General features: G+C 32.2%; 1 protein-coding gene across 1 annotated transcript in view; it reads right to left on the reverse strand.

Moving 5' to 3' along the window:
* LOC107444638 (uncharacterized protein CG3556) overlaps nt 1–14,952 on the reverse strand; it is a 39,542-nt gene that overhangs the window by 16,768 nt on the left and 7,822 nt on the right. Inside the window, exons 3-7 of the mRNA XM_071187030.1 lie at nt 13,990–14,143; nt 10,617–10,736; nt 8,687–8,906; nt 5,611–5,858; nt 1,748–1,923 (exon numbers count right to left, since the gene is read on the reverse strand). Of these exons, the coding sequence (XP_071043131.1) occupies nt 1,748–1,923; nt 5,611–5,858; nt 8,687–8,906; nt 10,617–10,736; nt 13,990–14,143 (918 nt within the window). The remainder of the gene's footprint in view (nt 1–1,747; nt 1,924–5,610; nt 5,859–8,686; nt 8,907–10,616; nt 10,737–13,989; nt 14,144–14,952) is intronic.

Genomic DNA, 14,952 nt, shown 5'->3' on the forward strand with positions numbered 1-14,952 from the left:
GTCAAGAGACAAACGCGTGTTACTTTGTATTTTCACTTTGAGGAATACTCCTGTTTATAGAAACGAAACTAACGCACAATGTCAATGTCTGTGTATCTATTTGAGAATTATTCATGTTGTTTTGCTTAGCATAATGTATACCTATTCGCATTATTAGAAAGTATAGTGTATTCCGTGGAATGTATATTATCAGAATGATTTTAATACGAAGCCAAAAACAAACATTTCTATTAAGGGATAAAAAAAATAGGTAAAACACTTTTTAGAAACATCTTCAAAAGTAGTGAATTAGTGGTTTTTCTAGCTGAAACAGAAGCATTTTTATTGGTAGTTTACGAGTACATTTATCCTAAAAGCAGTTTTTCTAATTCCTGTTGAGTTCGATTTGGTTTTTAACCTTTTATATACGGCACTTGTTTTCTTTTTATTTAATCTTAAGACCAAACACAACTCCGCTTGAAGTTGAAGTTGAATCTCTTAGAACGATAACTCAACAACTTCTGTCAAGGGTGGAGGACTTAGGAAATGTTATTGTATTAGTTGACTCCATCTCATCAATCCAAGCAGTTAGATCTTTAGATTTCTCAGATTCACAATAGAATTAAAAGCTGTAAAGAGAATTTAGGGAGCCGAAAAAAGAATATGGTAGTTTATATGGAAATGAGACGGCTGATCTCCCAGCTAAAAAAGGAGCTTGCAGTACGTCCAGAGAGAAATACCTTTTTACTTCTTTAAACAGAATAATTATTTTCTTTTTTTAACGGCAGATACTGGACTTACGTTCTTGATCTCGGAAGATCCTGGAAGTATTGCCCATTTAACGTTACCCAGTGGGCCTCTGTGAACCTAAGTCACGGAGGTGAGCAATATTACTCACGACACACTACCATAGATGACCACATTAACACATCACACAAAACAGAGGACAAGACACAGAGAGAAACATCCATACCCTGAGCGGGATTCGAAATCCGCAGCCATTGTCATCGCTGTCAAACACGCTAACCACTCGGCCACCTGGCCGGCTATATAATTAAAAATAACGTCAATAAGAACTATGAGAATCATTTAAATGAGCAAATTGGTGATAAGGAGTGGTTCTGAACAAGATTCCAGATTACAGAAGACGGAACGCAGTTGTTGCCTCTAGGTTGGCAACCGGGCATGACTTTCTTGTACTTTCCCTACTCAAATTGTATTATGCGAAAGAGGTCGCCCTAATGAATGCTGAGCACCTGGGAGTTGGGTATTGGAAGGCTCGTGAGCTATTAGAAACCCTGCAAACAGAATGACTTTCTATTAACTCTTTTTTATGTTTTTGATATTTTTTATACTTTTCTTTTCTTATTTTTATACTTTATTCATTTATTTCATTATTTCTCATTATCACTGATATGCACGCACCACTACAAGATAATTCTTTTACAAGGAGAAAATAAAATTTAATTCACAAAGATAGTGTCAGAAAGACATAAAAAGCAAAAAAAATTCGCAATAAATTTTGTGGGGGGTGGGAGGTTTGTTTATTACACTCTTCGTTTTACTATTTATTTTTCTTTTTGCTTAATAATTATATTTTACAATTTAATGATATTAAGCAAACGAAACTGAATTATTTACAATCTTGCTTAATAAAAATTTATTTTGCAACTTAAACTTTTCTTTAATAAAAATAAACTTATTGTACCTATGAAAGTGTTAATAAGTAATGAATTAAGGATTATAAATATACAAAAATGTATATTACTTGAGTAATTAGACTTGTTGCGTGGACGTTACCAAAACTTCCATCTGGAAGTTGATGTTCTTTGAAATCTTTGATGGTCTTTTGATACACAGACAACAAATCAGCACTTGCAGTTGTATTTAAAAATTTTGTTTCATTATAACATGCAACAGCCATCACAGCAAATGCTTGGAAATCTGCAAAATTAAGTAAACAAGTTTTTTTTAATCAATTTTATTCCACCAACTATTTTATTTACAAGTTCAGTTATTATTAATAATAACTGAATTGATTTTACATATTATGAGAAATTGAATTGAGTATACATATTATGAGAAACTTATTTATGCCCTTTTTATTTCCTTACGTTTTAAATTCAATATTCGATAATCTTACCTTTTGCACACGATTTCCTTTAAATGGTTAAAAGACAATGGGCGCTACAACTGGGAGTTTAAAAGACAAAACTCGATGTTTATATTGCCTGCAGGCTACTAAATAACTTGACTCGATATGTGTTAGAATCGATAACGTGTTCAAGCCGTCGGACACTTCACTCACTCTTGAGACATGCCCTTAGGAAGCTTAGACTAATGGTATGCGAAATATTAATTGTAATTGGCGACTAGTGTATCTGTCAGCATAATTGACTAAAGGCCTGGTTTCTTAAGACAAGCGCCTTGTCTGGGCGTCAGCGGAAAGTTGACGTACCGCTGACGCCAACAAAATACTGTTTTGTTATCCCAGTGTGAGCAGTCGGTCCAACGCAGACATTACCTCCAGAGCCGGATTATACCTTTCGTAGGCCCTAGGCACAGCCGTTTATGGGCCCTCCCCTCCTCCCCCCACTCCTCCCCTCTTTTCAAAATATATGCTAAAATTTTCCTCGTATGGAAATGTATTACGCCATTTTAGATGTATTAATTTCAGAAATGACTAAAAGGCGTAAAGCTTACAGTGATTTGTACGATAATTTCTGTTTTCTTGTTCACAAAAATTTGTCAAAATCTGAGATTAAACTAAAAGCGCAAAATTTGGTGAAAATTTACTCATCCGATTTAGAGGAAAACTTTGTAGATGAATTTTTACTATTTTCAAATTNCCAAAACTTCCATCTGGAAGTTGATGTTCTTTGAAATCTTTGATAGTCTTTTGATACACAGACAACAAATCAGCACTTGCATTTGTATTTAAAAATTTTGTTTCATTATAACATGCAACAGCCATCACAGCAAATGCTTGGAAATCTGCAAAATTAAGTAAACAAGTTTTTTTTAATCAATTTTATTCCACCAACTATTTTATTTACAAGTTGATGAACTATGTGGAAATTAATTGTTATTATTAATAATAACTGAATTGATTTTTTTTTCAAATCAGTAAACAGTATGCATTTATTGGATTGTATACATATTATGAGAAACTTAATTATCCCCTTTTTATTTCCTTACGTTTCAAATTCACTTCCTTTATTTCATTACCTTTCGCACACGATTTCCTTTAAATGGTTAAAAGAAAATGGGAGCTACAACTGGGAGTTTAAAAGATGAAACTCGATGTTTATAGTACCTGGAGGCTACTAAATAACTTGACTCGATATGTGTTAGAATCGATAACATGTTAAGTCCGTCGGAGACTTCACTCACTCTTGAGACATACCCTTAGGAACCTTAGACTAATGGTATGCGAAATATTAATTGTAATTGGCGACTAGTGTATCTGTCAGCATAATTGACTAAAGGCCTGGTTTCTTAAGACAAGCGTCTTGTCTGGGGGTCAGCGGAAAGTTGACGTACCGCTGATGCCAACAAAATACTGTTTTGTTAGCTCAGTGTGAGCAGTCGGTCCAACGTAGGCATTACCTCGCATTGCGCATGCGTTAATAACGTAAACAAATATTTATTTTGAATTTGTATTGATTTTGTTACTGTCGACCAGTGCGTTAGAGAACAAATAACAAATAATGGCTTTGTCCAAGAAAAAACACATTATAACTTAACTTAGTTAAATAAAGAAGAAGAGGAAGAAGCTATGTTTAATGTTAAAATCAAAATCTTGGCTGATTTCAATGCTCTGTTGGCTGCTGCCCGCCATTGTTTCTGCCGTTAACGTTACGTTGTAATCCAACTGCAGTTGATTCGGACGTCAATCGTCGTTCAAGCTGAGCGTTCGATGGCGTATGATGTCTAACTCACAAATTGTCCAATCAGGGGTTGTAACGTCAACCTGTCCTAAGAAACCAGGCCTTTAGTCATGATTTAATAATTAAAAAATAGTACGAGTATAATGAAGTAAGATATATAATTTAGAAATATAAACAGCTGTAGGGCGCAATTAAGTTAAAAAATTAGTTGGTGAAATACTCCTTACCACTGATCACCCTTGGTTCATTCCCCTCTTTGGAAATATCCGGGCAAGAATATAGGGTATATCTGTTAAATTTATCTGATGCAATACTGTCTAAGAGAAGGAAATTTATAACTGGATTGTGACTTCTAACATAGTGAATGAGTTCCTTGTTTGAAATTATATGAGAATCTGCAGTAGTGCTTTTGCTAGGCCTCCTGAATAAGCTAACACTCAATTTGTTTGGCTATTCATATATAGTGTTTATAATTATGTCTTTCTTTAGAAGTATATATGGTGATGCTCACGTAATCCTTCTTCGGAGTTTAAATTATATTGTGTCTAATTTCTTGACTTGTTTATTATTCAAGCAATTCCCGGCTGGACTCGCACATACGATAAATGATCGTATACAAGTTATGCGTAGAAGTCTAGTTAGGTATAACGGAACAACTGAATAAAGTGGTTACTAAAGATTAAGTTGTACAAATTTAAACATTCATAGCGGTAGGTGCTTGAGAGGCACTTTCGAATACAAAGTTAAAATTCAGTCCCGGTCGGAACAGGTTCAATAACATAATTTACACAAGCGTAAAAAATCCAATAATCAAATAAACTGCAATTAAGTTATTGTAACCAATCATACGTATTTGAAAGAGTTATTTGTGTTCAAGGTATTATAAAAAAGCAAATTTTTTTTAGATTTTATAGTTTTTGGCTGATAATAAAATACTCACTTTTATGATTCACATTTAAAATTTTACGAGATTTCTAGATTTCTTACAATGGTTATCAGAAAAGTGTAATAAAATTGTGAGATGTATTAGGATATGACAAAGTTTGAATCTCATTTAGCATAATGTCATCGAGTTGTGTGCACATTAGGAAAGGACCTAATCAGTTTAAGTATCTATTAGCGGCATATAATGCACGTTTGAAAGGGATCTCATCAGTTAAGGTACCTATTAACGGCATATAATGCACGTTAGGATAGAATCTCATCAGTTAAGGTATTCACAGCATATAATGCATGTTAGGATAGGATCTCATCAGTTAAGGTATTCACGGCATATAATGCACATTACAAAAGGATCTCATCAGTTTAGGCACGTGCAAGGATTACATCAGTTTGGGCATATAATTCAAGTTAGGAAAAGATATAATAAGTTTAGGGACCTATTAACGGAATAAAATGGGAATATAAATTTTAAAATGTTTTCAGTATAATAATTTTTGGTAATAATAAGTAACGGGAAAAAGACGCACATTTATCTGTACTCAGATGCGTCTGGAGTTTTAAAAAAGACCTCATAAGTCAGTACAAATCAAAAATTGCTCAATAAGGAATGCTGGACATCAAATGCGCTTGATCCAAAACTGAAATTTAATAAAAAGCGAGAAAAAAGTGTTTGCTTGTAATGAAAACTTGTTTTATCAGATTAGTCAACAGTCAAACAATAAATGTTATGGAGGTTTTCAAATAATTGTCTTGATTTTGAAATTATGATTTGCAATTGATAATCCACCAATAAATTTACCTCCAATAAAACTGTATTCAGAATCACTGCTCAATATTGAAACAATGTCTGATGTCGACCTGTGTGGCCATTCTTCCTTCGCATTGCAGAGAGCCAAGTAAGCAGAAGGGTGAGTAAAGTTTCCGGACTCTTTCACCTGGTCCTTGAGCAGTTTGACCAAATCCCTTCCATAAAAGTGTCGAGGATCTTGGCATGTCAACAGAAGAGCGTTGATGTGCATGCTCAGCAACTGGTTAGAAACTGTACCTCTGATTAAAAATATAATAGAGTACATTAAGTTACGGCAATTTACATGCAAGAAATTTGAACCTGTATGGCTAAGATTTTAAAGTACTCGCTTCTGTAACTAGCGTGTTAAAATCCAATATTAGTGATGCACTGTAAAAAATGGCTACAGTTTGAGGGATAATTATCGCTACTTTGATCCATTAAGCAAATCGAATATGCTGCAAATTAATTAAGATGTTAAATCGAACCATTTTCGAACGATAATAAGCCACATCTGGCGTCCAGCTTCGTCACCTTTCCAAATTGTTTTGTACAACTTTTGAATTTTAATGAAAACCAAGCCGAATGCACAACACAATTATATCGTGGTTTCATCACACAGAACGTCATCACAGAAGTAATGCAACATTAAAATGCAACGCGGCTGGAAGAATCCGATCAGCCAAATGCAAATCAGCTTTCCCGAACGGCGCGCGCCTACACTCAACGAGTATAAAAAGCAGCTCGCCGTTGGTCAGCATTCCACTTCGACTTCAGTCCTCACCTGGAGATGTGTGCCTGATCTAACCAGCCAAGTCCGGACGTATTGATGACGCTACTACTTACTTAGATGGTTGACTTTACTTTGTTAACGCTTTTAGAATTTTAATTGTTTATGAAGAAAATAAATAAAGTTATTTTTATGAAAAGTTTCTGGTATCTTCTAATTGCTAAAATACATAAATATTCTAATTCTACAACACCCTCCCCCTATAACCCTCGCACCTTAATTGCTTTAAGACAATATATTAACCAATTTTCTTCTAGTTTTAGCCCAAGGCTTTTATTTCAATTTAACATAAGTGTAAAAGATGTCCGCGGTATTGTAAAAGTTCTTTATGTATTGAGATTTAATAATTATTCGAAATCTGTCCGACAGCTATTAAATCACACAAACCGCCATAAGTACGCTGTAAAAATATATTTTAGTGTATAGTTGCCATCATTTTTTGTGTTAAAATAAAAAAAATTTGTGTTGTAACACATTTATAAATAAGCATAAATTTACATAAAGTAAGCAGAAATCTGTAGTTATCGTGGAAAATATAAAATTGTCATAATAACAATTGTTTGATAAAAAATTAGAGGNACCTGGTCCTTGAGCAGTTTGACCAAATCCCTTCCATAAAAGTGTCGAGGATCCTGGCATGTCAACAGAAGAGCGTTGATGTGCATGCTCAGCAACTGGTTAGAAACTGTACCTCTGATCAGAAATGTAATACAGTACATTAAGTTATGGCCAATTTAAGTACTGTATATCTAAGATTTTAAAGTACTCGCTTCTGTAACATGCGTGTATCTTAACATCCAATATTAGCGATGCACTGTAAAAAATGGCTAAAGTTTGAGGGATAATTATCGCCACTTTGATCCATTAAACGAATCGAATATGCTGCAAATTTATTAAGATGATAAATCGAACCGTTTTTCGTTCAAACTACTTTATCAAATTTATCGACTTCAATCTATGGATTTTCCGAGACATTCTTACCAGCGTTATAAAAAGCCCATGGTAAAAACATTTTAATTCAGAAATTTATAGAATTTTTTAAGAGTTTAATGTTATTTAAAGTATTAAAATTTAAAAACAAAAACGAATTAAGTCTTTCATTTTGCCATAAACGATGAAAAAAATCCAGCAAAGAAGATTTTTCTAGCAAAGCTTTTCACTAGTCGGATAAAAGGACAAAAATCAGTTAAATTAGATGTTTGAGTGATTGGGAAGAGGAACTTCATAGGTTAGATACAAGGATAAGCTGTCCTGGTAGAACATTTAATGGATGGCACTAGACTACCCTAACCTTATGACAATTGCTTGACATCTAGAGATCGTTAATTTGTTAAGCAAAACTTATTGTTTAAAAATATATATATTTAGAGACTTAAGCTCATTAGCGGAAAAGCGCAATGTAAAAAAATTGCTGTTTTTTTTAAGACGTTTTCTCCTTGAAGGACATTAACGAAAAAACAAATCTGTTAAATGTCTGGTAATAATAATAATTATAATTAGCCACCTTTGGCGACCAGCTTCGTTATCCTTCAAATGTAGAGAAAACATGGAAAAAAGTCAAAATGTAGAGAAAACATGGAAAAATTACAGAACAATGAAAAAAGGGGAAGAAAGAAAAATAATAATAAAAATAACAAGAAACCGGAAAAAAATACGAAGAAAAATAAGAAAAAAATAATCCGGAAAATAAAAGATATAATCTTCTCATCAGCTCACACGATTATATCCGCAAAAAGGAGTGTTTTCTAATATTGTTCAACAGCCAAAGCAAAATATATCAATACAATAGTGTGAGGAGCACTCAAAACATTTTTTACAAAAAAATTACAACAAATAAAAAGGAACACAATAAGTAAAAATACCACGTGAAAACAGAAAATTAAATGTAAAGAAAAAACAGAATGAAACATGAAATGAAATCCATAAAGCGAGTAGCGAATTCAAATGAACTTACGTGAACGGGAAATTTTTCAAGAATGATTTAAAATATTTTTGCAACAAGATAGCCAGATTGCAAAACATGAAACCAAAAGCGCAAATAGAAGTAAAAGCGTAAATAGAAGGATTTTGTATTAAAGTGCGTTCTTACTGCAGTTCTGCGTTTGATTTGTAAGTTACCAAGGATGGGCCTGAAAATGGATGTGCGCAAGGTAATATTATACTGGATAATTTAAGGTATTTGATAATTAATAATTTTAGAAAATTATCATATATATTTTGTGCACGAACTGACCTTATAGTGCCCCATAAATATATATGCATACAATAATATTATAATAACATTGAAATACATATTACTTTAACAACGACACTGCAGTTTCGAGTTCTATTTGCTTTGCCATTAATTCCTCCTGAAGTTCCCGACTGTTAAATGTGGACTTTTCGGCCAGGTATAGGGCTGTTATAGCTCTCACTGTGTTTTCTCGCCAACCCTTCAAGGGAGATTTCCTGTTTCTCAGCCAAACAATGGCTTTTTTACGAGCTTCTGCTATACCCTCCACACTATTGATTCCAGTCGCTAAAAATGGAAAGAAAATTTATTAGAACAAACAGAAACAGTGTTCTCTGTAATCATTATCCTTACTTTATGCAAGACGGTATATATTGCAAAATACCGTTTACACTTTTCTCATTTATACGTTTTTTTTCCTGCCTTATTGATACGTCATTTCAGTATAGTTACAGTTCATTCTTACTCCATGCAATGTTAAAATAGCTCCTTAATGCATCGAGAAAACCATAAATTATCTGTTAAACGTCGTTTTTTCCCACCTTTTTTTTAAAACAAAATTATTCATTTATTTGTTTAAATGCATTAATATATGATGGCTTGTATTAGAAAACTCTAAGGGAGGCTATATGAAGAAATTCCTTCTCTTACATAATATTTTATTTACATGCCTAGCTGTAAGGAAAGAATTTTATACATTCGTGTACATCAAGATGTGAATAAAAAGCATGAGTTTTTTTTAAACTTTTGTAACTTAGTTTATTTTTAATCTCAATTATATCTACCTTAATTATTTTCTGTATCAATAATATCATATGCCAAGTTAAAAATGCTATTACGCTATCAAAATGATAGTTTTTGCTTTGAATTTCTATTAATATGCTTAATTTTTAATTCTGCGTATTTTAATTTATGCGTCGACTTACATAGGTCCCCTGATTCATTATAATCCCTGTAAACAATGAAATATTCACAATAAAGTTCGCAAATTAATATTCAAGATTGAATGAAAAAAGAGAGTTCTCAAAATATGACAAACCATATGTCATAAAAGTGAAAATGAAAACATCAAATATTGTTTTATTCCGTAGGAAACTGAGAAAATTTGTAGGTGACATTTAGAAGCATTTTTAAGCAACCACTGACAATCAAATAGGTTTCGATGTTGTTATCCTGTCTTGTATACATTTTTTTACCCTAAATTAATTTTTTTAATGCGATTGTCTGTATCATAAAGAGTTTTCACAAGAAATGTGCAGAAAACTTCTGGAAAATAAAGTAAAATAAAAGATAATAAATTTTGCAGTTGAAATTGCAATTTTAAGGCTCATTTAATTACTTGAAATACATTTTAAAAAATGGTGTTTGAAACTGTCGTTACCTCGTTTCTTATTGTAAAAATAAATAAATAAAAACTAAACAGAGCTTGAGAGAGTGAATGTGATTTTGACGTGGAATACAAGCTTTATGAAGAGAAACTTTGCTCCAAGTGGAGGAATAAATAAAGAGGACTCTTTAGGATAGTTGGATACTTATCACATGGTTGTGTCTAATAAAGCGATTGTGCATGGCTTGCTAATATTAGAACTTTTAAGATTTGGTTTTATTATCACGCTGAATAAAATTTTGGATCAGATTTAATTGGATATCAGAAAGTGACGTCATGCGCGTGTATCGAACTTGATTGGCTGACTTAGTAGTGATGTTGCTTGTTGATATCTCATTGTGAAATATCTCATTGTGAAACTCTTCAAACAGCATAAAATACAGATATTGAAGTGTTCCTGACAGTGCTAGTCTAATTTTAACAGAAAATGTTATAAAAAATTATAATATTAATGGAGTTCTCAACGAATGCATAAAATATTTCAATATGGTTTTGTGATAAGTAAATCCCCCATTAAGGTTTTGAATACATTTATTTTATCACCTGACAGTTTAATGGCAGAAAATTATTTCAAATATTGTATTAAAAATTAAATAAATATTTCCGATTACCGCAGCCAATTTCATCTGCTCCATTTAAACAATCCATAACCTCATCGCAAACACGAGACTTCGGAATGCAGGAATATGGTGTGCAATGGAAACTGTCAGAACGAGAACATTCAACGTCTTCTGTAACAAAATAAAAGACAGTCACTGCATACAAATTTAAATATTAAGCAACTGAGGCTTTTAATTAGACCATATGTTTACACAATTTCATACAAAAAATTTCCCGTTTTCTCAAGTGTCCCGTTTTCTCTCTCTCTCCCGTTTTCATAAAGAGAGAAAAAATTGTAGATAAGAGCAAATAAGCTGTTGAGTGTAAATCACTGAGGAGATTTGTTTTTAATTACAATTTTTCAATGAGAAGTTATTTAAAAGATTTCCGAAAAGTCTAAACATTTCTGATGACTTTGAGGTTCTGGTTTCTTAAAGGGATATTTGTATAAAGCTTTAACATAATTTTGACATACCTAGTTCAATTTTGTAGCTAGATGATAAGGAGTCTGAAAAGTATGGCACAGTCATATATTTCGAGAAAAAAGTAAAAAATCAAACATTAAAAATTCACACTAGTTACACACAATAGTTTCACAGATTAGTTACAAACAATAGTTTCATGGATTAGTTTCACACAATAGTTTCATAGATTAGTTACACATAATAGTTGCACAGATTAGTTTCGCATAATAGTCTCAAAGATTAGTTTCACACAATAGTTTCAAAGATTAGTTTCACACAATAGTTTCACAGATTAGTTTCACACAATAGTTTCAAAGATTAGTAACACACAATAGTTTCACAGATTAGTTGCACACAATAGTTTCATAATTTAGTTGCACACAATAGTTTCATAGATTAGTCACACATAATAGTTGCACAGATTAGTTTCACATAATAGTCTCAAAGATTAGTTTCACGTAATAGTTTCACAGATTAGTTGCATACAATAGTTTCAGCAGAGGCATTCATTCAATAGCACCAAGTTCGATCCTACTTCACCCTTGAAGCTTGGGAGACTAGCGAGAGTCTGTGCTAACTTTGGGGAGGTGGAGGTCGAGTTTGGGGTCATTATATAGATTTATCAGAATATCAAACAGGCCTATTATTATTATTATTATTATTTTTTATCTCTCGTGCATTTCTCAAGACGCATATATTTTAAATAATTTGTGTCTAAATTCTATTTTGCTATTACAGTGACATTTGGGAACCAAAAGGAGAAAAACCTTCAAGGAAAATTAGAGAATGTTTTTCTGGAGAATTCAAACATGCAATAAGAAAGGGGGGATCGTTCTTAAAATTTAGAGAAGTCGAGTTTGCTTAAATCAAATGCATCCCAGTTTTATTTTAAGCATATTTTTTCATTATAATAATTATTATTTGCAAGAAGAAAAAAACAACAAAAATATAATTTGGTTACCCGGAATCTATGGTCCATAATAATAACCATACAGGTTATTAATAACACATTTTCTCGAAGATATAAAAGGACAGCACATAAAACTGAACATACAACAATGAAATGTGTATTACATACTATTGCAGCAAACAGGGTATCTTTTAGTATTAAAAGAAAATTACAGTAACTATATACACCAACCTACAATAGTGGAAGAGACACTGAAGAGTTTTTATTCTTTTTCAAATTTCTTAAGAAATACTTGCAGAATTATTTTCGAACTCTAGTGTTGTTTACCACATATTATTTTCCATACTTTTACTTCCGGATACATACTTTACTATACATTCTCTATGACATGTTATTTATCATGCGAATTAAATTAATTAAGAACGAAAAAGAGTGTTCTTGAACACCCTGTGCCTGAAAATATAGCAATAAGCTTCTAGCTTCTCGATCGATATATATATATGTGCGTGTGTGCGTGCGTGTGTGCGTGCGTGCGTGCGTGCGTGCGTGCGTGTGTGTATATATATAAACCTGCCAACTTTCACTCTTTCCGAAAATGGATTTTTGGATTTTCTAAGTGGTTGTAAAACAATTACCGAAAGACAATCTTACTCAAAATTATATTTTTATTTTGACCAGGTAGAAAGTTTACTGTCGTTATAGTAATTATGCTATTATATATTTGTTGTAATTGTTTTTATGTAGCGGTGGTCGAACTCATTTATAATTATTATAATAATTCAAAAAGTTTATTGGAATAACATGAGTTTCGCTAGCATTTTTCATATGAAAATAAAATCTTCCGGAAAAACCGGAAGAATTGGCAGTTCTTTAAGCTATATATAACTAATTATTTTGCTTTATGTAGTAACAATAAAATAACAGTAACAATAAACAAGTGTAGCAATAAAAACAAAATTGAAAACAAATGTAACAATAAAATTCGTTAAAAGTTTAGAAGTGTTCTTGAAAAGAGCGAAAAACAGTTAAGGAAAAACTTTTCTAAAAAATTTTGTGGTGAATCGTATTTGGTAAATAATGAAAAAAGCCAGATTGGTAAATTTTTTAAATATTAAAAAGATTCTAACAATATTCTAATTGGTTTTTTTTAACCACTAAAACTGTAGTGGTAAACGTTGGGGCAGTCATACCATAATTGGAGTAAAACAATGGCATTTCGCCATCATAAACATAAGTGAAGTAATACATATTTTTAGATTGAAGAAAAATGCACCACAATAGAAATGGATAGCTGTGAATCGTATTCTGATAACATGTCAGATAAGAAATATCATAGCTGATTCAGTCAGATAGGAAACAATATAACTTGGCTTCTCTAAGTTGTTGGGCCTTGTTAAAGAAAGTAGAACTTAATTTTGCTACACCATAGTGGAGGTAATCAATTTTTAAATTGCGATGTATATCATCGTCGTCTGTTATCAATCTGGCTTTAGCCAATTCTCCTAGAGTCTTATTTTCGCTTCTAACATCACAATCCGATATCGAATCCTTATTTCGATAGATAAATAAGCCTCTTCAGTGATTAAAATTACACAAGGATGAAACTTTTCATACATATGATGAAAGAAAATGAACGAACTCGAAATGAACAAACTATTTCATTATAGTTTTTTTTCCCCCGGGAAGACAGAAATATCAACCATTTTTTTAGACTCAGGGTGATTACGGTGCGGACACTCCACTCCTTCATCTGAGATGGTGCCCGTGGGCGCCTGGCGTAATGTCTTTTAGGTTAAAAAAGACTGAAGTTGTAGATAAGATGGCTTGGCTGGATATCAACCACTTCCAAGTTTTTTGTTTTTAACTGCAATAAAATAAGCATAGGACTGCTCGCTTTTCCCTCCGAGAAAAACGATTATTTCATTATTTCGAATAGTAAACACTTTAGGAGAATTTCAACTTTTCGAGACTTATAAAGTAATAACTTTATAACAAAAATAGGTTACTTACTAATTTCATAGTTTAATTTAAACCTCGATGAAAAATAAGCATTGAAATGTATTTGAACATCTGAAAGAGCTGTAATAGTTCTGAATAAATCCTGTCTTCTGCAAAATTTATATTCTTCATCGGTGTTAATTTCTAAGTATGTATTGCGACAATCCTGTAAAATTTTTAATAGTATTAATTTTAGTAATTTCATGGCTTCAAACAAAATACAATATTTAGTGCATTTAGTCGCTAAAAACTTTTTTTTGATAAAATTATGGGTTCTGCCTGTTTCTTACTATCGCATGCTAACCACTAGTATTGTTTACAAAATTCATTTCTGATTGCTAAGCTATCTTCGCTCGTTCTTTCTGCCCAAATCCTGTTTTGCATCCCAGCTTCATATATTTTATACTAATTATATTAAAGAAAACTCTACCAGCGAAAGAACACGCCTCATAGTACAAGGATACAAAATGCGCCGTCATATAAATAAAATAAGTACTAGGGCGTATATATATATATATATATATATATATATATATGTAACATAAAAAGCTTCTATAAATCTTTTTATGTTAGTTTCTTCGTTATAAAGCAACTCCTAATTTATTACTATTTCATTATTCCAGTCGAAATGCTGTCTTACTCTTTTAAAAGTCACATCCTGCTCTTTTATCCGTTTTTGGCCCAAGTATGCATTTAATTAAAAACAGGATATTTTTCCCTTTGCTCTCTGAGGGAAATGCTCGACCGATTTGTTAAACCAATTACAATTTCTAAGATTTCCCTCTTTTCCCTAAACAGAGACATTTACTGATTTTCTCTAGCATATAATGAAGAAGCACTACTCTTCGTACACACTTTCCATGACAGCTCAGTCTAATAATTAATAAAAAAATTTTGTACCCTCCCTCCCGGCCTAAGACCTTTTTTAATACTTCCAAATGGCAACGACGTTATATATATATATATATATAAATA

This window comes from Parasteatoda tepidariorum, chromosome 10, assembly GCF_043381705.1.
Source record: "Parasteatoda tepidariorum isolate YZ-2023 chromosome 10, CAS_Ptep_4.0, whole genome shotgun sequence".
In the NCBI taxonomy this organism is placed as follows: Eukaryota; Metazoa; Arthropoda; class Arachnida; order Araneae; family Theridiidae; genus Parasteatoda; species Parasteatoda tepidariorum.